This window comes from Pleurodeles waltl, chromosome 8, assembly GCF_031143425.1.
Source record: "Pleurodeles waltl isolate 20211129_DDA chromosome 8, aPleWal1.hap1.20221129, whole genome shotgun sequence".
Classification (NCBI taxonomy): Eukaryota; Metazoa; Chordata; class Amphibia; order Caudata; family Salamandridae; genus Pleurodeles; species Pleurodeles waltl.
Window position 1 is genome coordinate 488,406,887 of NC_090447.1, and position 27,240 is coordinate 488,434,126.

Here is a 27,240-nt window from a genome sequence, read left to right on the forward strand (position 1 = left end):
ATTATCAAGATGTCGTCCTGAAAAATCAGTACATCCTTCATGTTCGATAATACCATGTGCGTTAACCTCTGAGACATAGCTGCTGCAGAGGCCAACCCAAAGGGTACTCTTTTAAATCTGTAACAACCAAAATGTGTCCCAAAGGTTGTTAAACTTCTACTATCAGCATGTAAAGGGAACCTGATGGTAAGCAGCTTTAAGATCAATGCTAGAAAACCATCTAATACCTTTAGTGCGAGCTAACATCTCGCTTATTTTTTGCAAGGGAAATTGATCAACTAAAATACTCTTATTGAGATCCCTGAGGTCCACACATAGTCTCAATTTACCATTCTTTTTTTTAACTACGACTAATGGTGCGACCCATTCTGCGGAGTAAACGGGTTCAATAATGCCATCTGACTGTAGTTTTTTAAGTTCTTCTTCTACCTGGTCCCTCTCAGATACAGGTATGTTTCTAACTTTGTGAATACAGGATGTGGCATTAGCTTTGATTAATATTTTGTGTTGGAAACCCTTTAGTTTTCCAATTTTGCCAGAAAAGACATTAGGGAATTTTTTTGCAATAATTCCTGGAAAATCGTCGGTATGTTGTACTACAGACACGGGTATAGAACTACTGGGGTCCAAAATAATAGCCAGCTCTCCTTGGTCCTTCCAACCCAGCACGGATGGGCCAGTATCCAATACATATACTTTGCAGTGCGCTTATTTGTGTTTACATTTAATTAGCACATTTCTGTAACCCACTATGTTAATGGGCTCACCCATGAAAGTTTTTGGAGAGATATCTGTTGTTTCAAAGCAATTACCTAAAACTGGTTCAAAACATTTCCGCCAAATTTCCTTGTTAAGGATTGCGTAGGGGGAACCAGAATCAGCAACAACAGAAATATCTATACCAGCAATCGTGACATGGCACAAAAGTCTACTAACGTTCCCTTTAACGTTCTGTAAGTTATCATCAACATTAAGAATGCATAAATTCGAATCTGACTCCTCCGATGAACTGCTATCGCATTCTCTCGCGCTTTTAACACATGCGTCACCACCCCCAAATTTTCTTCTGCGACACACTTTAGCAAAATGCCCCAGTACACCACAATTTGAGCATTTCTGATTCCGAGGCGTACATTTCCTATTGTTTGATAGATGAAACTTGCTCCCACATCTGAAACAAGTTCTTTTGTCTTTCAGATTCACATTCTCTTTCTCCCAGCGAGTAGGATAGATTCCCTTAATAGATAATTCGCTGCTCTTCTTGACCATGGCAATAATGCCATTATCTTTCAACTTTGCAAATGTTTTATCCTCATTGCACAGAACAGCCTTTGCGCACCTTCCAGTGAGTTCAGCGCTCTTACCATATCAATAACCTCTCGTAAAGATGCTTCCCCTCTGGACCAAAGTTTCTCTTGGATGTGGGGGTTGGCTGTGTGCATTATAATTTGGTCTCTGATGAGGTTGTCATGAGGATTCCCAAACGTGCACGACAAAGCCAAATCCTTGAGTGCAGCAACGTAATCTTCCACAGACTTCTCAAGTTGCTGCTTCCTATGATAAAATTTAAACCGATCATCAGCCACACACACAGCAGGCCTAAAATACTCTGTAAGATCTTCAAGAGCGTGACTGAATACATCGCCTTGGTCAGGTGCTCTAATTTTTTTGTTGATACTGTTGTACATTTTTAGGCCCTTTGCACCTAAACAATGTAAAAGAATGTTCTTCTTCTTTTCGGGAGTAAGTTCCGCTTCATCTTCATATGTAGAAATGTAATTTACAAAATATTCTCGCCATTCCTCCCATTTTAAAGTAGCTTCTCCATCTTTAGGCATGAATGACTCAGGAGCAGTCAGATTCCATGCATTTCCAGAAGCAATTTCGAATTTTATGATAAAATAAACTTTTTAATTCAAATCTTTCCCTATTTCAGAGGATGAGAATGTCTATAAAAATAAAAAAAAAGTGTATTTATACTTCCAGGGTTGGTCGCTAAACAACCACAATTAATCACTGCTTGGGCAACGAGGAGAAAAAAAACATAAAATCCTTCCTTGAACAGTTGCGAGGCAACGGTAAATAAATCCATGCGAAGGCACAGCATGCGCGGAGCTTGAGCGGCAGCACGAGGAGTCACAACATAAGATCCTTGCTTGATCAGTTGCTAGGCAACCGTAAATAATCCATGCGAAGGCACCACGTTTGCGGTAGCAGGAGGAGTATTGGTTGCTAGACATCGTCACACAACCATGGAGCAAACGGCCGAGGAGCGAGTGAAGCAGCGCAAGGAAGTTTTACTAAAAAGCTGAAAAAAAACAGCAGGGAGCAACAAAAAGTCAAAATATCACAAATCATACTGCAACCGCAAAGTCCTAGAGTAATCGACAGGTAAAAACGAAAATCCTTACAGCCTGAAGGTCCAGCGTCGAACTAGGAACAAAAAGAAATGCCAGACGCATGGGTTCTTCGTCGGGTCGATCGTCGCCAGTTTTATTAAGAATGACGTTACAACAGGAAGGTGTTGATACAAGTTTATTCGTAACGTGAACGACCCCGACACAGGACAACATCAGGTAAGCGCCTCCAACCCGTCAACCGTCTCCTCAACTCACCCATATTCGATCCCGTTCCCTAGCGATGCTTGAGCCCAGTGACAGCTCAATTCCATATACACTGTGCACGAACATCGCAACAAACTCGCTCATGGAGTCTAGTGACGTGAAAGGACAGACTAAGGATCTCGGACTTGTCTTTGTCCATCCTGAAATCTGACACTTCCTTTAAGGAATCCAGATCATCAAAGCAGGCAGTGAATTATCTGGTTTCCTGGACGTGAGCACCATGTTATCTACAAATGGGCTGGTTTTTATACTCTTCATTGTCAAAAGGTATATGCTTAATTAATAGGTGTAGACTTTTATAATTACAAACTGCTCTATTTGCACGGCAAACAGAATAGGGAGAGGACACACCCCTGTTGTGGTCTCTTCCAGAGAGATGGAATTTTGAATGTGAGTTATTGGTCGCATGGTGTGCACCCTGGTTATAATTGGTGCACCTAGCAATGGCTGGCCAATTTCAGGTTTTTCAGTTTTATTTGGAATCCTAATTACACTTTAACTTCTGTTTAAGGACATTTTGACGCTTTTTAAAATGAATGTTAATGTGTTATGAATAGAAGAATCTGTAGCTTACCAATAAAATGAGTCTCAATAAATATTTATTTTTTGGTAATATTCTACATCCACCTTCTGGCTACCAACACCACTGCATACAGCATTCAGATGTGATCAGTTGGGTTTACCTGTGGCCATCCCCTTCCTCGAATCCTCCGTGGGCATTTATCCCCCACTGTCCACATCCTTCAGCCATTCACAGCAGGGGTTTGAGGATGAGTTAAAAATCCTGAACAGAGTTACACCAAAGTTGGCATAAAACTAGAACTTTACTCAGTGGAGTGCCTTTTCTTGATTTGGTGTAAATTAGTTCAATATACTTTTGAGAGATTACCATTAGGAAAAATCCGTCAGGTGGTCTTTGAAAGGTGAAATCATAGACATAGCTGAACCGTTAGTTTGCACACCGTCCCTGAACCCAATTTGCACTCTGTCCATAGATCCAAATTTAAAGAATAAAGACACCCCATAGGAATAGGGAGCTTTTCTCTGCTGTTCTTTTTGGAATTGCAAATTCAAAGCTGAGTTTCTGGACCCAAACACTTGGATTGGCTGGCCGCTTAAAATATTGTGAAGAAGTAGACATTACAGGACCTCCTGGAAAAAAAGGCTATTAAAGGGTTAAGATTTTCTAACCAGCCTATGCCTAGGTGGTAGCACCCCCAAAATACAAAATGTCACGTGGAATTTAAACAAAACATTTTCATCTTGCTTGCTTTACAAACTCAGTTCACAGTTTGCAAATCCCCGTAGGCCTAGGTGCCCACAAACTCAACTCATATTCTTTAGACTTTGAGCCAAATTTGCAGGCCTAAGAACGTGTGGACCTCTGTTGAGAGCTGCAGTTATAGTCTGCGAACTATAGGCTAAGTTTATGAGCTAACCAACGTGTAGACCCATGTTGCATTCCTTGTTCTTAGTCAGCGAACAGTGAGCAGAGTTTGAGGGCTACACCCGCCAAATAGGTTTAGTGTACATCAGCGGGTTGTATTTAAAGCCTCCAAACTCTTGGAAAATTTGAGTTCCTTTAAATATATTTAAAAATATATAATTTCTTCGTTATTTTTGTTTAAGAGAGTGCTAAAAAGTCGACTGACTTTCCAGCAAGTTGTGAAACATTCTTGGAGAGCTTTAATTGGTTGAAATATTGTATAACTTCAGCCACAAAAAAAGTGCCTGTTTCTTGGCAACAGGAGTAACACTCATCACTTGTGAAGAGTAGGTGACACAAGCAAGTGCCACCAATAGTCACAGGTTCGTTTTACAACTGAGCCATGATAAAGGTAGCAGAAAAGGAGATTTGATTACGATTATCTGCTTCTCCAGAGGAAGAAGAATTGATTAACTCTTCAGAGACTGTGAGACTGGAAAAACACACCATATACTCCTGTCATTTGGGAGTTTTTACTTTACCCCTCAAGAGAGAAAAACGTGGGTCTTGGGGATTAACCTGCAAATTCTACAACCATAATTTAAGCAGTAGATAGAGATGACTGTACTCCTTTGGAACTTCAACGATGACCAGAATTCTTTAGTCAAAGGATGAAAAAGAGTATTTGAAGTTCCAGCAGGACCAGACAAAATCCTAGCTAGTCGGGCTACACCATCATCAAAAGGTTTTACTGAACAAGTACTGCAGTAAGCAGAGTATACCCTACCTCAACATATTTTCGTTCTATGGGATAGAGTGCAAAACATTTTTTCCAGAGAATAGAACCCTAGGATTGGAAATGAGAAAGGTGAGGGTTTTTTTATCCCATAATCCATTTCAGGTGTGCAGACTAGAAGCTTTTGAGTGTTGGACATGAAAGAAAAATCTATTTTGGTGGTCATTTCAGTATTCGAAGCTCAGTCCCTGCATCCTGAAAATAGTGAGGAGCCATAAGGCGGCATGGGTAGAATTCCCTGAAACCCTGGCTCAGATTGGAGGCCCAAAGAGACATCACCCCACTTAGATGAAAATACAAATATTTGTTCCAGGATTGGTGAACCATACTGCAGCTCAAACGTCCAGCAAACCTGCCTTGCGCTCTGAAAATCCCCAAGGTTAGAGCTCGTGGTCCTTCGTTAGACACCCTCTCAGGTTCACAAACCGTGGCTCAGGGTCTGCGACCCCACACAGCCTCCTGGGCACTTGTTGGACTACCCACATGGTTCATGGAAAAGAGTCTGCTTAGCTGCCTGAAGCCCATTTACAGTGGCGGTTGGCAGGCAGGAGGGGCACGATGCCAAAAGCCATGCACAGCTGAGGTTGGCTTCCCGTAGTGGTTTAGGCACATTTGGGCTGAAGGCTGATGGATATGGTATGTGATTAAAAAAAAAAAGCTGGCAAATTCACTGAAAAATCAAGGATTAAGTGAAGTTATCGTTAGCCTGTGGTTAGGAACTCCGAAATTCAAATATAAACCTCAGTTAAAATACAGCTGTCGTTCTGAATTAAAACTGAAAAATAACTAACATTTGCCCTGAAATACTAGTTTTAAAATATTTTTTTATGCATGTAAATTTTAGGGAAAAAATGTATAAGTTTCATCACATTTCATTACCGATAATACAAAAAGATATTTTACGATCGTGTGGTAGAGCTTGTATTTGACACACAAACCTGGATCTCTTACTTGTCACAGCACTGACTTCTTCCATTGTGAGGGATTATGTGTAAAGACTGCAGCAGGACTGTGTAGGGAAATACTGCCTGAGATAGCATTATAAAAACCTGGGTTTATGGTGGAATTAAGTCGATATTTACATTTATTGTTTTGTTTAAACACATTTCAATTCATTGGCAGTTTTCATACTAATACATGTTTTAGACTGTGGTCTTTAATGAGCTAATCAGTGACATAAAAGTGCTTTACGACTGCAATTAAATGTAGTCATTTGGTAAATGTTTAACACTGACTTTGTCTCATCTGGCTTTTCATTAGCAATACAATGGGGAGAAGATGGCCGACCCTTCCACTATCTTTTTTATACCGGCAAGCAGTCATACTATTCCCTAATGCACGTAAGTACAGTTTTGGTCTGGAGATAAATTATCATTTATGCTAACCTGATTAGAAATGACGTCTTGCTGTGTATTTTATAGAAGGGACACAAATATGGCACTTGGCACTGCTGTGTCTTAAGCATGAATACTAGAATTGTGCAGCACACACACTAATTAATTACAGTGGAGCAAAAATATGCATGTTGGTTCTCCCTGTCATCCCGCTCCCCGTGAATGTGTTTAAGCAAAAATAAAGTTATACATAAGGCTTATAAAGAAACTGACCAGTTAGGGTGCACGCAAATCATATAGTTCATCTGTTCCTTGCAGACTCTGAGGTGCCTAACTCCCACATATTTTAGTCCATAATTACTCTGAAATGCCTGAATGTATCGCACATTTCCGAGCAATTGACCAGAAATTAGGTGAAATAATTGTTTAAAGTATGAGACAATTTCTTGTTTCCTTTCAGTATGTCTTTTATGTGTAACTCCAATCCTAACAAACAGTGGCTTACCTAATGTGTTTTGCTTAGTTATTTACACGTAAGCACACGGACAAGACTACATAACCACAGGATGGCACAAAAAGTAAATTCCAATAATCCATACTCAAGCTTCATCCATCTGCTGTCAATAACTTAAGTGCTTGGAAACGGTCGAGGCGCAGTATATGTTCACGCCAGGCATACTTTCGGAACTTACTATCACATTCCGATATCTCCCTTAAATAACCACACATTAGTCATTATCCAGGGCAGTCTTCATGTACACAGGAGCAGCTATCATAGAGGCAAGATCTTGGTGTCATATGACTAGGTACACCCACTAAACGCCAGACATTACCATCATCATCAAGAATGCTCCTCCGTATCCATGTACTCCAGTCATTTGCTTCGTATTTCCATGTATGGTCATTTTCCATCACTGCGTGCCAGATATTGCCATTGTAAGACAAGGTATTGCAATCACTTGTCAGATTTTGCCATCATACTCCATAGTGCTTACATATCATGCAAGATATTTGTAATATTAGCCCAGTTACTCGCCGCACTTGACATGGTATATTAGCTGTTGGTATACCATAGAGATGCTCGAGAAAGTGAGGGAGTAAATGAAGATCTTAATCTGATGGGGCAGTTAAATGAGGGAACCTGGTTTGGAAGGGGTTGCCAGTTTCTTGGTTGGGAAGCAGTTGTGCAGAGGGGATGCTACCTGGATCAGTGATAGTTTTGTGCTGTGTGAGGCAGACTAGTTACTGACTAGTGGCTGAATAACTCTGCAGAAAGACCATTGGATATTTTGTGGGATGTGGCGGGTTCCTGGGATGGAAGCTCTGTAGGTTGGCAGGCAGTTCTCTGGATGTTTGCGGGTGCACTGCTATGGGGTATTTTGAGTGGTTCTTTAATTGTTGGTAAGCAGCTTGGGAGATGCTTTGTGGGATGACTACCTCTCAATTGGATGGGACTGAGTTTTACCATTTGATGATGGGGCAAGACTGTAGAAGTGGGTAGCCCTCTTTTTTTAACAGGCAAAACTCTTTCTTGACAAGTGTCATTGAGTCAGTCTTTGTCTCTGTAGGCATGTCACTGTGACTGGCCTCTCCATAACCCACTTTTCAGTTGTTTTCTAGTAAGGTAAGTGGCGGTTGTTTTGAAGTGATAGGGACGAATGAGTGGGAGAGAAGGGATCATCTCACCCATGACGCCTTTGAGAAGCTAACTCAGCTCGTGGTTCACTTTGCCGCAAACTAGTTTTAGTTGTAGAAAGGTCATACTGTTGGAACTCGGGACTTAGGTGGTGTTAATGCTGTTGTTTCAGAGCTCATTCGTGATCACCACACCACAGTCTGAGTAGGCAGCACCTGCGGGCATCCAGACTCTGAGACTGCCTTCTGTTCTGTAGTGCGAGTAAGAAGCAGTGCTTAATTTGTAAAAAAATAAATAAAAGAAAAAAGAAACAAAAATAAAAAAAAGAACAAGCATTTGCAGGGCAATAGGTCTCGCATTTGCTTGAGTTAGAGCAATTGGTGTTGTAAATTCATAACTAGATTTTTCTTGCCACATAGATTGGTCAACCCTGTCTCATAATTTGGTCTTTTTCTGCCACATAATTCCAGTGCCCCTGTAAATAACTAAAGCACTTGATTTTACGTTCTTCCTCTATTTGCAGCAAAAAATGAAAATGTTGCCATTTCTAATCCTAATTTATATCTGCCATGCTTATCCCAATAAAGTTGCTGGCAGTTGAGGAACAACAGTCAGTCCTGGAGGGTTGAAGGGCTTTCACCGTCTACTGTAGGAAAGTACCATCTTGCCTGGCATGTTACCCCCATTTTTCACTGTATATATGTTGTTTTAGTTGTATGAGTCACTGGGACCCTGGTAACCCAGGGCCCCAGTGCTCATAAGTGTGCCTGAATGTGTTACCTGTGTAGTGACTAACTGTCTCACTGAGGCTCTGCTAATCAGAACCTCAGTGGTTATGCTCTCTCATTTCTTTCCAAATTGTCACTAACAGGCTAGTGACCATTTTTACCAATTTACATTGGCTTACTGGAACACCCTTATAATTCCCTAGTATATGGTACTGAGGTACCCAGGGTATTGGGGTTCCAGGAGATCCCTATGGGCTGCAGCATTTCTTTTGCCACCCATAGGGAGCTCTGACAATTCTTACACAGGCCTGCCACTGCAGCCTGAGTGAAATAACGTCCACGTTATTTCACAGCCATTTTACACTGCACTTAAGTAACTTATAAGTCACCTATATGTCTAACCTTTACCTGGTAAAGGTTAGGTGCAAAGTTACTTAGTGTGAGGGCACCCTGGCACTAGCCAAGGTGCCCCCACATTGTTCAGAGCCAATTCCCTGAACCTTGTGAGTGCGGGGACACCATTACACGCGTGCACTACATATAGGTCACTACCTATATGTAGCTTCACAATGGTAACTCCGAATATGGCCATGTAACATGTCTATGATCATGGAATTGCCCCCTCTATGCCATCCTGGCATTGTTGGTACAATTCCATGATCCCAGTGGTCTGTAGCACAGACCCTGGTACTGCCAAACTGCCCTTCCTGGGGTTTCACTGCTGCTGCTGCCAACCCCTCAGACAGGCATCTGCCCTCCTGGGGTCCAGCCAGGCCTGGCCCAGGATGGCAGAACAAAGAACTTCCTCTGAGAGAGGGTGTGACACCCTCTCCCTTTGGAAAATGGTGTGAAGGCAGGGGAGGAGTAGCCTCCCCCAGCCTCTGGAAATGCTTTGTTGGGCACAGATGTGCCCAATTCTGCATAAGCCAGTCTACACCGGTTCAGGGACCCCTTAGCCCCTGCTCTGGCGTGAAACTGGACAAAGGAAAGGGGAGTGACCACTCCCCTGACCTGCACCTCCCCTGGGAGGTGTCCAGAGCTCCTCCAGTGTGCTCCAGACCTCTGCCATCTTGGAAACAGAGGTGCTGCTGGCACACTGGACTGCTCTGAGTGGCCAGTGCCACCAGGTGACGTCAGAGACTCCTTGTGATAGGCTCCTTCAGGTGTTGCTAGCCTATCCTCTCTCCTAAGTAGCCAAACCCTCTTTTCTGGCTATTTAGGGTCTCTGTCTCTGGGGAAACTTTAGATAACGAATGCAAGAGCTCATCCGAGTTCCTCTGCATCTCTCTCTTCACCTTCTGATAAGGAATCGACTGCTGACCGCGCTGGAAGCCTGCAAACCTGCAACATAGTAGCAAAGACGACTACTGCAACTCTGTAACGCTGATCCTGCCGCCTTCTCGACTGTTTTCCTGCTTGTGCATGCTGTGGGGGTAGTCTGCCTCCTCTCTGCACCAGAAGCTCCGAAGAAATCTCCCGTGGGTCGACGGAATCTTCCCCCTGCAACCGCAGGCACCAAAAAGCTGCATTACCGGTCCCTTGGGTCTCCTCTCAGCACGACGAGCGAGGTCCCTCGAATCCAGCGACTCTGTCCAAGTGACCCCCACAGTCCAGTGACTCTTCAGTCCAAGTTTGGTGGAGGTAAGTCCTTGCCTCACCTCGCTGGGCTGCATTGCTGGGAACCGCGACTTTTGCAGCTACTCCGGCCCCTGTGCACTTCCGGCGGAAATCCTTTGTGCACAGCCAAGCCTGGGTCCACGGCACTCTAACCTGCATTGCACGACTTTCTAAGTTGGTCTCCGGCGACGTGGGACTCCTTTGTGCAACTTCGGCGAGCACCGTTTCACGCATCCTCGTAGTGCCTGTTTCTGGCACTTCTCCGGGTGCTACCTGCTTCAGAGAGGGCTCCTTGTCTTGCTCGACGTCCCCTCTCTCTGCTGGTCCAATTTGCGACCTCCTGGTCCCTCCTGGGCCTCGGCAGCGTCCAAAAACACTAACCGTACGATTTGCAGCTAGCAAGGCTTGTTGGCGTTCTTTCGGCGGGAAAACACTTCTGCACGACTCTCCACGGCGAGAGGGATCCGTCCACCAAAGGGGAAGTCTCTAGCCCTTTTCGTTCCTGCAGAAACCTCAGCTTCTTCTGTCCAGCAGAAGCTTCTTTGCACCAGCAGCTGGCATTTCCTGGGCATCTGCCCATCTCCGACTTGCTTGTGACTTTTGGACTTGGTCCCCTTGTTCCACAGGTACCCTAGATTGGAAATCCACAGTTGTTGCATTGCTGGTTTGTGTCTTTCCTGCATTATTCCTCTAACACGACTTCTTTGTCCTTAGGGGAACTTTAGTGCACTTTGCACTCACTTTTCAGGGTCTTGGGAAGGGTTATTTTTCTAACTCTCACTATTTTCTAATAGTCCCAGCGACCCTCTGCAAGGTCACATAGGTTTGGGGTCCATTCGTGGTTCGAATTCCACTTTTGGAGTATATGGTTTGTGTTGCCCCTATCCCTATGTTTCCCCATTGCATCCTATTGTAACTATACATTGTTTGCACTGTTTTCTAAGACTATACTGCATATTTTTGCTATTGTGTATATATATCTTGTGTATATTTCCTATCCTCTCACTGAGGGTACACTCTAAGATACTTTGGCATATTGTCATAAAAATAAAGTACCTTTATTTTTAGTATAACTGTGTATTGTGTTTTCTTATGATATTGTGCATATGACACTAAGTGGTACTGTAGTAGCTTCACACGTCTCCTAGTTCAGCCTAAGCTGCTCTGCTAAGCTACCATTATCTATCAGCCTAAGCTGCTAGACACCCTATACACTAATAAGGGATAACTGGGCCTGGTGCAAGGTGCAAGTACCCCTTGGTACTCACTACAAGCCAGTCCAGCCTCCTACATTGGTTGTGCAGCGGTGGGATAAGTGCTTTGAGACTACTTACCACTCTTGTCATTGTACTTTTCATAAGAGAAAAATATACAAAACAAGGTCAGTGTATATACACATAGCCAAAAAGTTTTGCATTTCCTCTTTTCACTCTTTTCTAAGTGCTGAAAAGTACTTCTAACTTTCTAAAAAGTTTTAAAAGTTTTTTTTCTCTGTCTTTCTAAAAGCTCTGACAAACTTTTTATCTTTTACTATCACTTTAACTCTCTCTAAAAAATGTCTGGCACAGGCCAAAATGTTGATCTGTCCAAACTTGCATATGATCACCTTAGCTGGAAAGGAGCAATCTCTGCATAGAGAGAGGTTTGAGTGTAGGGAAGAATCCTTCCTTAGAACTGTTAATTAACATGCTTAGAGTACAGGATAAGGCCATAAGTGCCCAATCTGTTGAAAAAGTAGCTAATGGTTCTCAATCTGATCCAGGGACTCCCCCAGGAAAAGATTCAGGAAAGAAACTTCCTAGCCTGCCCATTACTAGACAGTCTAGCATAGTTGGTAATGATGATGAGCCACACCATATAAATAGTGTTGTCTCCCATCATAGCAAAAGCATTTATTCTCACCATACTGGTAGTGATGTTTCTGTTAGCCAAGCTGTTAGGGTGCCTTCTGTAAGGGACAGGTCTCCTTCTGTCCATTCTCACCATACTTCTGTTTCAAGGCATGTCCCTCCCACCCACCCTGATGACAGATTGTTAGAAAGGGAGCTCAATAGATTGAGAGTGGAACAAACCAGACTGAAGCTCAAGAAGCAACAGCTGGATTTGGATAGACAGACTTTAGAAGTAGAGAAGGAGAGACAGAAACTGGGTTTAGAAACCCATGGTGGCAGCAGCAGTATTCCCCATAGTCATCCTGCAAAAGAGCATGATTCCAGGAATCTGCATAAGATAGTTCCCCCTTATAAGGAGGGGGATGACATTAACAAGTGGTTTGCTGCACTTGAGAGGGCCTGTGTTGTACAGGATGTCCCTCAAAGGCAGTGGGCTGCTATCCTATGGCTATCATTTAGTGGAAAAGGTAGGGATAGGCTCCTTACTGTGAAAGAAAATGATGCTAATAATTTCCAAGTTCTTAAGAATGCACTCCTGGATGGTTATGGCTTAACCACTGTACAGTACAGGATAAAGTTCAGAGAGACCAAAAAGGAGTCTTCACAAGACTGGGTTGATTTCATTGACCATTCAGTGAAGGCCTTGGAAGGGTGGTTACATGGCAGTAAAGTTACTGATTATGACAGCCTGTATAACTTGATCCTGAGAGAGCATATTCTTAATAATTGTGTGTCTGATTTGTTGCACCAGTACTTGGTGGACTCTGATCTGACCTCTCCCCTAGAATTGGGAAAGAAGGCAGATAAATGGGTCAGAACAAGAGTGAACAGAAAAGTTCATACAGGGGGTGACAAAGATGGCAACAAAAAGAAGGATGGTAAGTCTTCTGACAAGGGTGGGGACAAATCTAAAAATGAGTCTTCATCAGGCCCACAAAAACACTCTGGTGGGGGCGGTGGGCCCAAATCCTCTTTTAATCAGAAAAGGAAAAGAAACCATGGTGCTATTTATGTAAAATAAAAGGCCATTGGACAACAGATCCCAGTTGTCCAAAGAAAGGCACCAAGCCTCCTACCACTACAACCCCTACTGCTACACCTAGTGTCCCTACTAATAGCAGTGGTGGTGGGAGCAAACCTACTAATAGCCAATCCAAGGGAGTAGCTGGGCTCACTATTGGTAACTTAGTTGGGGTTGGCCTTGTTAGGGAGGCCACAGAGGCTGTGTTAGTCTCTGAGGGGGCTATTGATTTAGCCACCTTAGTTGCTTGTCCCCTTAATATGGATAAGTACAAGCAGCTACCCCTAATAAATGGTGTTGAGGTTCAGGCCTACAGGGACACTGGTGCCAGTGTGACTATGGTCATAGAGAAACTGGTCAACCCTGAACAACACCTACTTGGTCACCAGTACCAAGTAAATGATGCTCACAACAACACACTTAGCCACCCCATGGCTGTTGTTAATCTCAACTGGGGGGGGGTTACTGGTCCAAAGAAAGTTGTGGTAGCTTCAGATTTACCTGTAGACTGTCTATTAGGGAATGATTTGGAGACATCAGCTTGGTCAGATGTGGAGTTGGAGGCCCATGCAGCAATGCTGGGCATCCCAGGGCATATTTTTGCTTTGACAAGGGCTCAGGCCAAAAAGCAAAAAGGACAGGGAAGCTTGGATCCTGGAACAATGGACCAAGTGCTCCCTAAAGCTAGGGCTAGTAGAAGCAAACCACTTCCTACTATCCCTCCCTCTACAGTGGATTCAACTTCTGAGGAAGAAGAATTCCCTCCCTGTGCAGAACCTACACCAGAGGAGCTGGAAGCCGACACTGCTGAGCTTTTGGGTAAAGGGGGGCCTGCCAGAGAGGAGCTGAGTGTGGCACAGCAAACCTGTCCCACATTAGAGGGTCTCAGACAGCAAGCTGTCAAACAGGCTAATGGGAATGTCAGTGACTCTCACAGAGTTTACTGGGAGGACAACCTCTTGTACACTGAGCATAGGGATCCGAAACCAGGAGCTGCCAGGAGATTAGTGATTCCTCAGGAGTACAGAAAGTTCCTCCTAACCCTGGCACATGACATTCCCCTAGCTGGACACCTGGGTCAAATGAAAACTTGGGACAGATTGGTTCCATTGTTTCATTGGCCTAGGATGTCTGAGGACACAAAGGAATTTTGTAAGTCCTGTGAAACCTGTCAAGCCAGTGGCAAGACAGGTGGCACCCCAAAGGCACCCCTTATTCCACTGCCTGTGGTTGGGGTTCCCTTTGAAAGGGTAGGGGTTGACATAGTTGGCCCCCTCGACCCTCCTACTGCTTCAGGCAATAGATTTATCTTGGTGGTAGTGGACCATGCCACAAGATATCCTGAAGCTATTCCTTTAAGGACCACTACAGCACCTGCAGTGGCAAAGGCCCTCCTGGGAATATTTTCCAGGGTGGGCTTCCCAAAGGAAGTAGTATCAGACAGGGGAAGCAATTTCATGTCTGCATAATTAAAGGCCATGTGGAAGGAGTGTGGTGTAACGTACAAGTTCACAACACTCTATCATCCACAAACAAATGGACTGGTGGAGAGATTTAATAAAACTCTCAAAGGCATGGTCTCCCTGAAAAACTCCGCAGGAGATGGGATATCCTTCTACCATGCCTCCTTTTTGCCTACAGGGAGGTACCCCAGAAAGGAGTGGGCTTCAGCCCCTTTGAACTTCTTTTTGGACACCCTGTTAGGGGTCCACTCACACTTGTAAAGGAGGGTTTGGAACAACCTTTAAAAGCTCCTAAGCAGGATATTGTGGATTATGTACTTGGCCTCAGATCAAGGATGGCTGAGTACATGAAAAAGGCCAGTAAAAACCTTCAGGCCAGCCAAGAGCTCCAGAAGCAATGGCATGATCAGAAGGCTGTTTTGGTTCAGTACCAACCAGGGCAGAAAGTGTGGGTCTTGGAGCCTGTGGCCCCAAGAGCACTCCAAGATAAATGGAGTGGTCCCCACACAATTGTTGAAAAGAAGGGAGAAGTCACCTATTTAGTTGACTTAGGCACTGCCAGGAGTCCCCTTAGGGTGCTCCATGTCAACCGCCTGAAACCCTACTATGACAGGGCTGATCTCACCCTGCTCATGGCAACTGATGAGGGACAGGAAGAAGACAGTGATCCTCTACCTGATCTCTTCTCTTCCACAGAACAAGATGCTCTTGTGGAAGGTGTAGTTTTGGCTGATTGTCTGACTGCTGAGCAGAAAGATAATTGCATAAATCTCCTAGATCAATTCTCTGAACTCTTCTCTACTGTGCCAGGTACCACTTCTTGGTGTGAGCACACTATAGATACTGGAGACAGTTTACCTGTCAAAAGTAAGATCTATAGGCAGCCTGACCATGTCAGGGACTGCATAAAGCAAGAGGTCCAGAAAATGTTAGAACTAGGAGTGGTTGAGCACTCTGACAGTCCATGGGCTTCTCCTGTGGTACTGGTACCAAAACCCCATTCCAAAGATGGAAAGAAGGAAATGCGGTTTTGTGTAGACTATAGAGGTCTCAACTTGGTAACCAAAACTGATGCTCACCCTATACCCAGGGCAGATGAGCTCATAGATACACTGGCATCTGCCAAGTATCTAAGCACTTTTGACTTGACTGCAGGGTATTGGCAGATCAAATTGTCAGAAGATGCTAAACCTAAGACTGCATTTTCTACCATTGGAGGACATTACCAGTTTACTGTAATGCCTTTTGGTTTGAAAAATACACCTGCCACTTTTCAGAGGTTGGTGAACACAGTCCTGCAAGGGCTGGAAGCTTTCAGTGCAGCATATTTGGACGATATAGCTGTCTTTGGCTCCAGCTGGGATGATCACCTGGTCCACCTATGGAAAGTTTTGGAGGCCCTGCAAAAGGCAGGCCTCACTATCAAGGCTTCAGAGTGCCAGATAGGGCAGGGTAAGGTGGTTTATCTGGGACACCTTGTTGGTGGGGAACAGATTGCACCACTTCAGGGGAAAATCCAAACAATTATTGATTGGGTTCCCCCTACCACTCAGACTCAGGTGAGAGCCTTCCTAGGCCTCACTGGGTATTACAGGAGGTTCATTAAGAACTATGGCTCCATTGCAGCCCCTCTTAATGACCTCACATCCAAGAAAATGCCTAAAAAGGTATTATGGACAGCAAACTGTCAGAAAGCTTTTGAGGAGCTGAAGCAGGCCATGTGCTCTGCACCTGTCCTGAAAAGCCCTTGTTACTCTAAAAAATTCTATGTCCAAACTGATGCATCTGAATTAGGAGTAGGGGCAGTCCTATCACAACTTAATTCTGAGGGCCAGGATCAACCTGTTGCTTTTATTAGTAGGAGGTTGACCCCTAGAGAAAAGCGTTGGTCTGCCATTGAGAGGGAGGCCTTTGCTGTGGTCTGGGCTCTGAAGAAGTTGAGGCCATACCTGTTTGGCACTCACTTCATTGTTCAGACAGACCACAAACCTCTACTTTGGCTAAAACAAATGAAAGGTGAAAATCCTAAATTGTTGAGGTGGTCCATATCCCTACAGGGAATGGACTATACAGTGGAACATAGACCTGGGAGTAGCCACTCCAATGCAGATGGACACTCCAGATATTTCCACTTAGACAATGAAGACTCATCAGGTCATGGCTAGTCTTATTGTCCTTCGTTTGGGGGGGTTGTGTAGGAAAGTACCATCTTGCCTGGCATGTTACCCCCATTTTTCACTGTATATATGTTGTTTTAGTTGTATGTGTCACTGGGACCCTGGTAACCCAGGGCCCCAGTGCTCATAAGTGTGCCTGAATGTGTTACCTGTGTAGTGACTAACTGTCTCACTGAGGCTCTGCTAATCAGAACTTCAGTGGTTATGCTCTCTCATTTCTTTCCAAATTGTCACTAACAGGCTAGTGACCATTTTTACCAATTTACATTGGCTTACTGGAACACCCTTATAATTCCCTAGTATGTGGTACTGAGGTACCCAGGGTATTGGGGTTCCAGGAGATCCCTATGGGCTGCAGCATTTCTTTTGCCACCCATAGGGAACTCTGACAATTCTTACACAGGCCTGCCACTGCAGCCTGAGTGAAATAACGTCCACGTTATTTCACAGCCATTTTACACTGCACTTAAGTAACTTATAAGTCACCTATATGTCTAACCTTTACCTGGTAAAGGTTAGGTGCAAAGTTACTTAGTGTGAGGGCACCCTGGCACTAGCCAAGGTGCCCCCACATTGTTCAGAGCCAATTCCCTGAACCTTGTGAGTGCGGGGACACCATTACACGCGTGCACTACATATAGGTCACTACCTATATGTAGCTTCACAATGGTAACTCCGAATATGGCCATGTAACATGTCTATGATCATGGAATTGCCCCCTCTATTCCATCCTGGCATTGTTGGTACAATTCCATGATCCCAGTGGTCTGTAGCACAGACCCTGGTACTGCCAAACTGCCCTTCCTGGGGTTTCACTGCAGCTGCTGCTGCTGCCAACCCCTCAGACAGGCATCTGCCCTCCTGGGGTCCAGCCAGGCCTGGCCCAGGATGGCAGAACAAAGAACTTCCTCTGAGAGAGGGTGTGACACCCTCTCCCTTTGGAAAATGGTGTGAAGGCAGGGGAGGAGTAGCCTCCCCCAGCCTCTGGAAATGCTTTGTTGGGCACAGATGTGCCCAATTCTGCATAAGCCAGTCTACACCGGTTCAGGGACCCCTTAGCCCCTGCTCTGACGCGAAACTGGACAAAGGAAAGGGGAGTGACCACTCCCCTGACCTGCACCTCCCCTGGGAGGTGTCCAGAGCTCCTCCAGTGTGCTCCAGACCTCTGCCATCTTGAAAACAGAGGTGCTGCTGGCACACTGGACTGCTCTGAGTGGCCAGTGCCACCAGGTGACGTCAGAGACTCCTTGTGATAGGCTCCTTCAGGTGTTGCTAGCCTATCCTCTCTCCTAAGTAGCCAAACCCTCTTTTCTGGCTATTTAGGGTCTCTGTCTCTGGGGAAACTTTAGATAACGAATGCAAGAGCTCATCCGAGTTCCTCTGCATCTCTCTCTTCACCTTCTGATAAGGAATCGACTGCTGACCGCGCTGGAAGCCTGCAAACCTGCAACATAGTAGCAAAGACGACTACTGCAACTCTGTAACGCTGATCCTGCCGCCTTCTCGGCTGTTTTCCTGCTTGTGCATGCTGTGGGGGTAGTCTGCCTCCTCTCTGCACCAGAAGCTCCGAAGAAATCTCCCGTGGGTCGACGGAATCTTCCCCCTGCAACCGCAGGCACCAAAAAGCTGCATTACCGGTCCCTTGGGTCTCCTCTCAGCACGACGAGCGAGGTCCCTCGAATCCAGCGACTCTGTCCAAGTGACCCCCACAGTCCAGTGACTCTTCAGTCCAAGTTTGGTGGAGGTAAGTCCTTGCCTCACCTCGCTGGGCTGCATTGCTGGGAACCGCGACTTTTGCAGCTACTCCGGCCCCTGTGCACTTCCGGCGGAAATCCTTTGTGCACAGCCAAGCCTGGGTCCACGGCACTCTAACCTGCATTGCACGACTTTCTAAGTTGGTCTCCGGCGACGTGGGACTCCTTTGTGCAACTTCGGCGAGCACCGTTTCACGCATCCTCGTAGTGCCTGTTTCTGGCACTTCTCCGGGTGCTACCTGCTTCAGAGAGGGCTCCTTGTCTTGCTCGACGTCCCCTCTCTCTGCTGGTCCAATTTGCGACCTCCTGGTCCCTCCTGGGCCTCGGCAGCGTCCAAAAACGCTAACCGCACGATTTGCAGCTAGCAAGGCTTGTTGGCGTTCTTTCGGCGGGAAAACACTTCTGCACGACTCTCCACGGCGAGAGGGATCCGTCCACCAAAGGGGAAGTCTCTAGCCCTTTTCGTTCCTGCAGAAACCTCAGCTTCTTCTGTCCAGTAGAAGCTTCTTTGCACCCGCAGCTGGCATTTCCTGGGCATCTGCCCATCTCCGACTTGCTTGTGACTTTTGGACTTGGTCCCCTTGTTCCACAGGTACCCTAGATTGGAAATCCACAGTTGTTGCATTGCTGGTTTGTGTCTTTCCTGCATTATTCCTCTAACACGACTTTTTTGTCCTTAGGGGAACTTTAGTGCACTTTGCACTCACTTTTCAGGGTCTTGGGGAGGGTTATTTTTCTAACTCTCACTATTTTCTAATAGTCCCAGCGACCCTCTACAAGGTCACATAGGTTTGGGGTCCATTCGTGGTTCGCATTCCACTTTTGGAGTATATGGTTTGTGTTGCCCCTATCCCTATGTTTCCCCATTGCATCCTATTGTAACTATACATTGTTTGCACTGTTTTCTAAGACTATACTGCATATTTTTGCTATTGTGTATATATATCTTGTGTATATTTCCTATCCTCTCACTGAGGGTACACTCTAAGATACTTTGGCATATTGTCATAAAAATAAAGTACCTTTATTTTTAGTATAACTGTGTATTGTGTTTTCTTATGATATTGTGCATATGACACTAAGTGGTACTGTAGTAGCTTCACACGTCTCCTAGTTCAGTCTAAGCTGCTCTGCTAAGCTACCATTATCTATCAGCCTAAGCTGCTAGACACCCTATACTCTAATAAGGGATACCTGGGCCTGGTGCAAGGTGCAAGTACCCCTTGGTACTCACTACAAGCCAGTCCAGCCTCCTACATCTACTGAGACGTGGTTTCTCTGTGCCTGCTTTATATGGGTGATAGGGATGAGTGCTGCAGAGTGCACCCTTTTCATGTACCACACCTTTAGACGCCCTTACTGTGTAGCCAACAGCAGTTGGCATTCTGGGACTTGTAGTTCAGTTATCAAATTTCCAAGTTGTGGCACAAAGTTCTAATTTGGAAAGTGCAACTCTATACAGGGCTGTAGGAAGTTGGCTCTGTATGTGCTATTTCAAAGTAAGGAATAGCATGCACAGAGTCCAAGGGTTCCCCTTAGAGGTAAAATAGTGGTAAAAAGAGATAATACTAATGCTCTATTTTGTGGTAGTGTGGTCGAGCAGTAGGCTTATCCAAGGAGTAGTGTTAAGCATTTGTTGTACATACACATAGACAATAAATGAGGTACACACACTCAGAGACAAATCCAGCCAATAGGTTTTGTTATAGAAAAATATATTTTCTTAGTTTATTTTAAGAACCACAGGTTCAAATTTAACATGTAATATCTTGTTGGAAAGGTATTGCAGGTAAGTACATTAGGAACTTTGAATCATTTCAATTACATGTATACTTTTCAAGTTATTCACAAATAGCTATTTTAAAAGTGAACACTTAGTGCAATTTTCACAGTTCCTGGGGGAGGTAAGTTTTTGTTAGTTTTACCAGGTAAGTAAGACACTTACAGGGTTCAGTTCTTGGTCCAAGGTAGCCCACCGTTGGGGGTTCAGAGCAACCCCAAAGTTACCACACCAGCAGCTCAGGGCCGGTCAGGTGCAGAGTTCAAAGGGGTGCCCAAAACGCATAGGCTTCAATGGAGAGAAGGGGGTGCCCCGGTTCCAGTCTGCCAGCAGGTAAGTACCCGCGTCTTCGGAGGGCAGACCAGGGGGGTTTTGTAGGGCACCGGGGGGGACACAAGCCCACACAGAAATTTCACCCTCAGCGGCGCGGGGGCGGCCGGGTGCAGTGTTAGAACAAGCGTCGGGTTCGCAATGGAAGTCAATGAGAGATCAAGGGATCTCTTCAGCGCTGCAGGCAGGCAAGGGGGGGCTTCCTCGGGGAAACCTCCACTTGGGCAAGGGAGAGGGACTCCTGGGGGTCACTTCTGCAGTGAAAGTCCGGTCCTTCAGGTCCTGGGGGCTGCGGGTGCAGGGTCTTTTCCAGGCGTCGGGACTTAGGTTTCAGAGAGTCGCGGTCAGGGGAAGCCTCGGGATTCCCTCTGCAGGTGGTGCTGTGGGGGCTCAGGGGGGACAGGTTTTGGTACTCACAGTCGTAGAGTAGTCCGGGGGTCCTCCCTGAGGTGTTGGTTCTCCACCAGCCGAGTCGGGGTCGCCGGGTGCAGTGTTGCAAGTCTCACGCTTCTTGCGGGGAGATTGCAGGGTTCTTTAAAGCTGCTCCTTTGGATAAAGTTGCAGTCTTTTTGGAGCAGGTCCGCTGTCCTCAGGAGTTTCTTGTCGTCGTCGAAGCAGGGCAGTCCTCCGAGGATTCAGAGGTCGCTGGTCCCTTTGGAAGGCGTCGCTGGAGCAGAGTTCTTTGGAAGGCAGGAGACAGGCCGGTGAGTTTCTGGAGCCAAGGCAGTTGTTGTCTTCTGGTCTTCCTCTGCAGGGGTTTTCAGCTAGGCAGTCCTTCTTCTTGTTGTTGCAGGAATCTAAATTCTTAGGTTCAGGGAAGCCCTTAAATACTAAATTTAAGGGCGTGTTTAGGTCTGGGGGGTTAGTAGCCAATGGCTACTAGCCCTGAGGGTGGGTACACCCTCTTTGTGCCTCCTCCCAAGGGGAGGGGGTCACATTCCTATCCCTATTGGGGGAATCCTCCTTCTTCAAGATGGAGGATTTCTAAAAGTCAGAGGCACCTCAGCTCAGGACACCTTAGGGGCTGTCCTGACTGGCCAGTGACTCCTCCTTGTTTTTCTCATTATCTCTCCTGGACTTGCCGCCAAAAGTGGGGGCTGGGTCCAGGAGGTGGGCATCTCCACTAGCTGGAGTGCCCTGGGGCATTGTAACAAGAAGCTTGAGCCTTTGAAGCTCACTGCTAGGTGTTACAGTTCCTGCAGGGGGAGGTGTGAAGCACCTCCACCCAGAGCAGGCTTTGTTTCTGTCCTCAGAGAGCACAAAGGCTCTCACCGCATGAGGTCAGACACTCGTCTCTCAGCAGCAGGCTGGCACAGACCAGTCAGTCCTGCACTGAACAATTGGGTAAAATACAGGGGGTATCTCTAAGATGCCCTCTGTGTGCATTTTTTAATAAATCCATCACTGGCATCAGTGTGGGTTTATTATTCTGAGAAGTTTGATACTAAACTTCCCAGTATTCAGTGTAGCCATTATGGAGCTGTGGAGTTCGTTTTTGACAGACTCCCAGCCCATATACTCTTATGGCTACCCTGCACTTACAATGTCTAAGGTTTTGCTTAGACACTGTAGGGGCATAGTGCTCATGCACATATGCCCTCACCTGTGGTATAGTGCACCCTGCCTTAGGGCTGTAAGGCCTACTAGAGGGGTGACTTACCTATGGCACAAGCAGTGGGAGGTTGGCATGGCACCCTGAGGGGAGTGCCATGTCGACTTAGTCATTTTCTCCCCATTAGCACACACAAGCTGGCAAGCAGTGTGTCTGTGCTGAGTGAGGGGTCCCTAGGGTGGCATAAGACATGCTGCAGCCCTTAGAGACCTTCCCTGGCATCAGGGCCCTTGGTACCAGGGGTAACAGTTACAAGGGACTTACCTAGGTGCCAGGGTTGTGCCAATTGTGGAAACAATGGTACATTTTAGGTGAAAGAACACTGGTGCTGGGGCCTGGTTAGCAGGGTCCCAGCACACTTCTCAGTCAAGTCAGCATCAGTATCAGGCAAAAAGTGGGGGGTAACTGCAACAGGGAGCCATTTCTTTACAAGGGCCAAGACTGGGCGTGGGTGTCACGCATAACATAGGTTAATTTGCTAAAGGTGGCAGGTGAGTGACAGGTGCTCACTGGCGAGTGGGGGGTGTGCAAAGCAACATGGGATAGTCAGCTGGAGGTAGGGTAAAAAAGGAGGGAATGAAGGAAACTGTGCAAGAGGGAGGGAGATGGTTAGAGTGTCTGTGGCAAAGAGTGATGGAGACAGGTCTGGGAAGTAGATGAGAGTTGGAGGGAGAGAGAGAAGGAGGAAGAGTGCAACACAACGTAATGAGCTTGAACATAAAAAGTGAAAGAGAGGGAATAAGAGAAGGGCGAAAGCGAGTTAGAGGAATAAGAAAGGGATGACAAAAGAGAGGTGCATGGGAGAAGGTGAGAACAAGTGAGAGGGAAAAGGAGACAGAAAAGGGTGGAAAAAGAGAGCCGAAAAAAGGGTTTGAGGCAGAAGACAGGGATCGAGATGGTGACGAATAAGGTATGAGATGTGAGTGTGAGAGGGAAAGTCGAGAGAGAGGAAGAGGAAGGAGACAGAGAAGGAAGGCAGGATGTAGATGCTACAGGTGGCTAGGAAAACAGGAGAGATGCTGATGAACAGGAAACATTAGGGAAAAGAGTAAGGAGAGAGCAGAAAAAGAAAACATGGGAGATGAGAGGTGTGTTCTGATAAAATATCAAAAGGGAAAAAGGAACTGAGGTCAAGCCACAGACAGCAAATGGGTATGGCGAACATATTATTATAACAGACAAGCACCTCATAAAGCTCATGTTTTCACTCAACTAATCTACAGAGATATCTGTACAATGACGGCACTTTAAGTAGCCAGGTCCTGACTACGTGCTCTTCTCTACTCTGAAAGAGGGGATACCTTCACATCGCGGAATGAGTTCAGTACTTTTAAAAGGAGAGTACTGGCAGTTTTCATAGACCACAGGTACTTTTGTGCAGTAAGTACCTACACCTATGTGATTTCTATTTAGCCATTGAGTACTACTGTATGGTTGTAGCATGAAGTACGGATGAGCATACACACACGCACACTTTTAACAACAGGTAGAGCAGGTTACATTGTTTCTGTTCTAAAACCTGCAGCAGGGAACACTGCCCTCGTGCGATCATGGCCATTTGGGGAATACAGAGAGCTGGAAATTCCCTTCCCGGACAGCCTAACAGCAGCTGCACACCAACCAGAAATGACGTATCTTCCCTGGCACATCCCCTTCCGGGTTGAGCAGCTTGCGGGCTGCAGAATGGAAACGGGAAATGGCAAGGCAAAATTTGCAAAACAACCTCTAAAAGGCACGGAGAACAAAATAGCGAGTACACAAACCAGAAAGACAGCAGACTAATACAACTCTAGAAAGGTAGTTTGTGGCTAGAGGCGCCACGCATTTCAGCCGGATATAACTATAACTTATAGCAAGAATCACTTACCTCGCGGTAATTGCTCATTTTGGGAAACGCTCTAAAAACAAGCACTCTGCAAGACCATGCGTGACAAAAGGGAACTTTTAATGAGAAACAGTGAAACCAAAAGTGTCGAGGATAGGGTGACATCTACACTGCTGCTGTACACAAATAAACTAGGCAGGCGAATGTATTGCAGTAATTTGTTCCCATGTTAAGAGTTTCAAACAATATTTTCGGATATCCCAGGAAAGACCAGAAAGGGGCGACCAGGCGTGACTACAGATACGACAGTGAGCCCTTATAAATCAAACACAGGGCATGAAACTCTTTGTTTGTAATCACATATAAATATAGAGAGAGTGTGATAATGACTGAGACTGCCAACTTTGGAACTGGGGAGCCGGGTTTGAGCCTCGGCTTGGGCTCTCCCATGCCTTAAAAAAAAAAAAATACATTGCAATTGTTAAACTAAACAAAATGACAAATCCGGAACGCCTACAAACGACTCCAGTGGGTTGAATGCCTAGAGGAAGTAAAGCGAGCGGTGCAACCGCCATACTTAAGGATACCTGAAGCGTACCGTGCTGCAACAGATACGAATAAACAGAAGAAATAAGGTGAAGTAACTGGTAGTTATGCAAAGTGCTCGAATACTGCCGATCGAGTTTGCACTGTGTAAGACTTGAAAACACCATGGGGAGTGACCAAATAAAAAAGTAGTTTGCTCACAGTAAAGCATATCAGCAGTCGTGTAATTCTACGTGTAACAGTGTCGGTCCCAAGGCGGTAACAAGGCAGCCTCAAGGCGGGACAAACGTAAAACATTTACCAGTGACATCAAGGGATTTTTGAAAGGCATGAGGTTGATATGGTCGTGGTTGAAAGCCCACAATACTTACAACAGGTCAAAGAGTTTGCGCGATCGACCTAATAAGTGCCAGGGCCAAAGATATTTCTGAGGATGCCACTGCAGCTTGCATCACCCACTGTCCCTGCTGATGTTGCAAAATGCCAGTACTGATGCCACCTGGCAGCCCCCGAAGCCCTACAGATATGACCATTTGTACTACTTCAGGACACCTGAAGCTGTAAGACTGGCCTGGGAACCTGATATTATTTGCCTAATATTTATAGAATTGTTACACTGCTGATATGCTGCATTTAAAAGTATACGGGCAGTCCCACTATGTGGTAAATTAAAAGGATGTGCCGTTTTATTAAATAAGTGCCAGTGCCGAGCCCCGGCAAAGACCAGCCCAAATTAAGCACTAGAAGCAATGTCATGAGTTAATTACTGCTTCATTGATCTTTGATTCAGGCCTTCTTGTTTGCATGTTAAACACGTAGGTCAAGCAGATCCTGACAGTAACGTCCACTCAGGGGGCACAGGTGTGAATAAGCCACTGATGCCATAACACGCACATGTGATGCATGTGAACTTCTTTTACCTGTACCCATGTCGTGCTTAGGCCTACACTGTACTAACGCTTCTGATGTATTCAGTCTCTTTTTCTTATTCACACTTGTAAGGAAGGATTCACAAATAGCAACTCAGCGTCCACGAAGTATACATTATTTATATATTTTCAAGGTCCTTTCAGTCCTTCTCATGAGAAAGCCGAGCCCCTGACGAAACGTCCACAGTCTGAGGTCCAGTTTCTGTCAAGTATATTACTTCCATTGCTGTCGATGGGGTGAGAACGGATAAAAAGTGTTGACTAATAGCAGGGGTCAGCATTCTAGCTCATTGAGTCGACATAAGAAAACTTAAAACTTTCGTTCCAGATGCTTGTATAAACAGTGTTGATTTTCTTAACGGATTAGACGGGCTCTCATTAGTCTGACCTTACACATATGCATTTTGATAAAGCGTGTCAAATTGTTTTAAAGTTTTCCAGTACCTTTGAGGTTCAAGTAATAAAGGATAGGTATATGTTATGGCTCTTTCTGTTTTCTGAAAAATTTTATCGGTGGCAGAGTTATATAGACATTATTTTATTAAACACGTGTTTTAGTTTAAAGAACACTTGTTTCAAGTTGCTTAAGGGCTTGATGGCGGATGCTCTGTATGAGGGCTACAGGTGGGACGCATGCGTCACTAGCGCCCTCTAATGGTTCTATTTTGATTTCACAGGACCAACATATTTAAACACTATTTCTTGTGACAACAAACTTTTTGAAGGTCCTCCTATAGATGTCATTTGAGTATCAATGATTTGTAGGTTACAATAAAAATGGCTATGTTACTGTCCTGTACAAGTGGCTGGTGCACGTCTCCTACACAGTACATGATCTGTGCGTCTTTGTTTGTGTTACATTTGTGTAGTATGTGTTTTGCAGGACCCAACGTCCCTTGGCACTTCTTTGGAATAGAACGTATTCTGCAAGCCATTCTGCGCCTCCGCTCCTGACCTTTCTCACCTCAGCCTAGTACATCAAAGTTACTGATGTATTTGTGGCTTAGCCCCTAAAAGAGGAAATTAGTTTCATGCCTTCCAATTCAACGCAGTTTACTTTACTTTGCGGAATTACGTCGTGTTTACGTGTACTCTACAAACCCAAAGGAGAAAATCTCTAGTTGTCAGATACGTTTATTTCCTCTGGAAAAAAAAAACACTTTCTCTTTTTTTGTTACTTTGACCTTGGGCAAAAGCGCGTCTTGCCCTGGCAGGAATGAAATGAATGATAAATGCAGAGGGTGTCTTTGCTGAGTAATGGAGCTAAGGCGCAGACTTTCCATGGGCTCTTTTTTTTCTGGCGCGCAGCCTCAGGCAGCGCGAGGACCCCTGCTGTTCATTTAAATAGGTATGTCAAATCTGCCCGGAGACGCCGCTGGTTTGATCTGTGGTAATATTTGTGAAGGTTCCATATGGACTTCAGCCCCCCGCAGTGCCGAGAAATAATGTACAACGCTTCACGGTGCAGCCGCCGATTCTCTCCGAGCAAAGGGATGCAGCGCTGCGCTTTAGCTGTCGGAGAGGATGATGGAGCTGACGCGCTAGGCCTGTCAGCTCGTTACACGGATGGGTTGCACGCAGTGAGGCTGTGGAAAATCTGCGCCTTTTAACTTTTCTACTTAATCACGGTTGTAGCATTGCCTTTAGACTGTATGCTACATTAATTCTCTGTCTGCCTTCTGCCTTTCAGCCCACGTTTCATGGCGGAAGGGAAAGCACGCAGGTCTTGTCGAGGAGCCTTATCACGCAG

General features: G+C 45.5%; 1 protein-coding gene across 1 annotated transcript in view; it reads left to right on the forward strand.

Annotated features, from left to right (window-relative positions):
- Positions 1-27,240, forward strand: part of MRPS9 (mitochondrial ribosomal protein S9) — a 385,254-nt gene that overhangs the window by 167,833 nt on the left and 190,181 nt on the right. Inside the window, exon 5 of the mRNA XM_069204443.1 lies at positions 6,107-6,186. Within this exon, the coding sequence (XP_069060544.1) occupies positions 6,107-6,186 (80 nt within the window). The remainder of the gene's footprint in view (positions 1-6,106; positions 6,187-27,240) is intronic.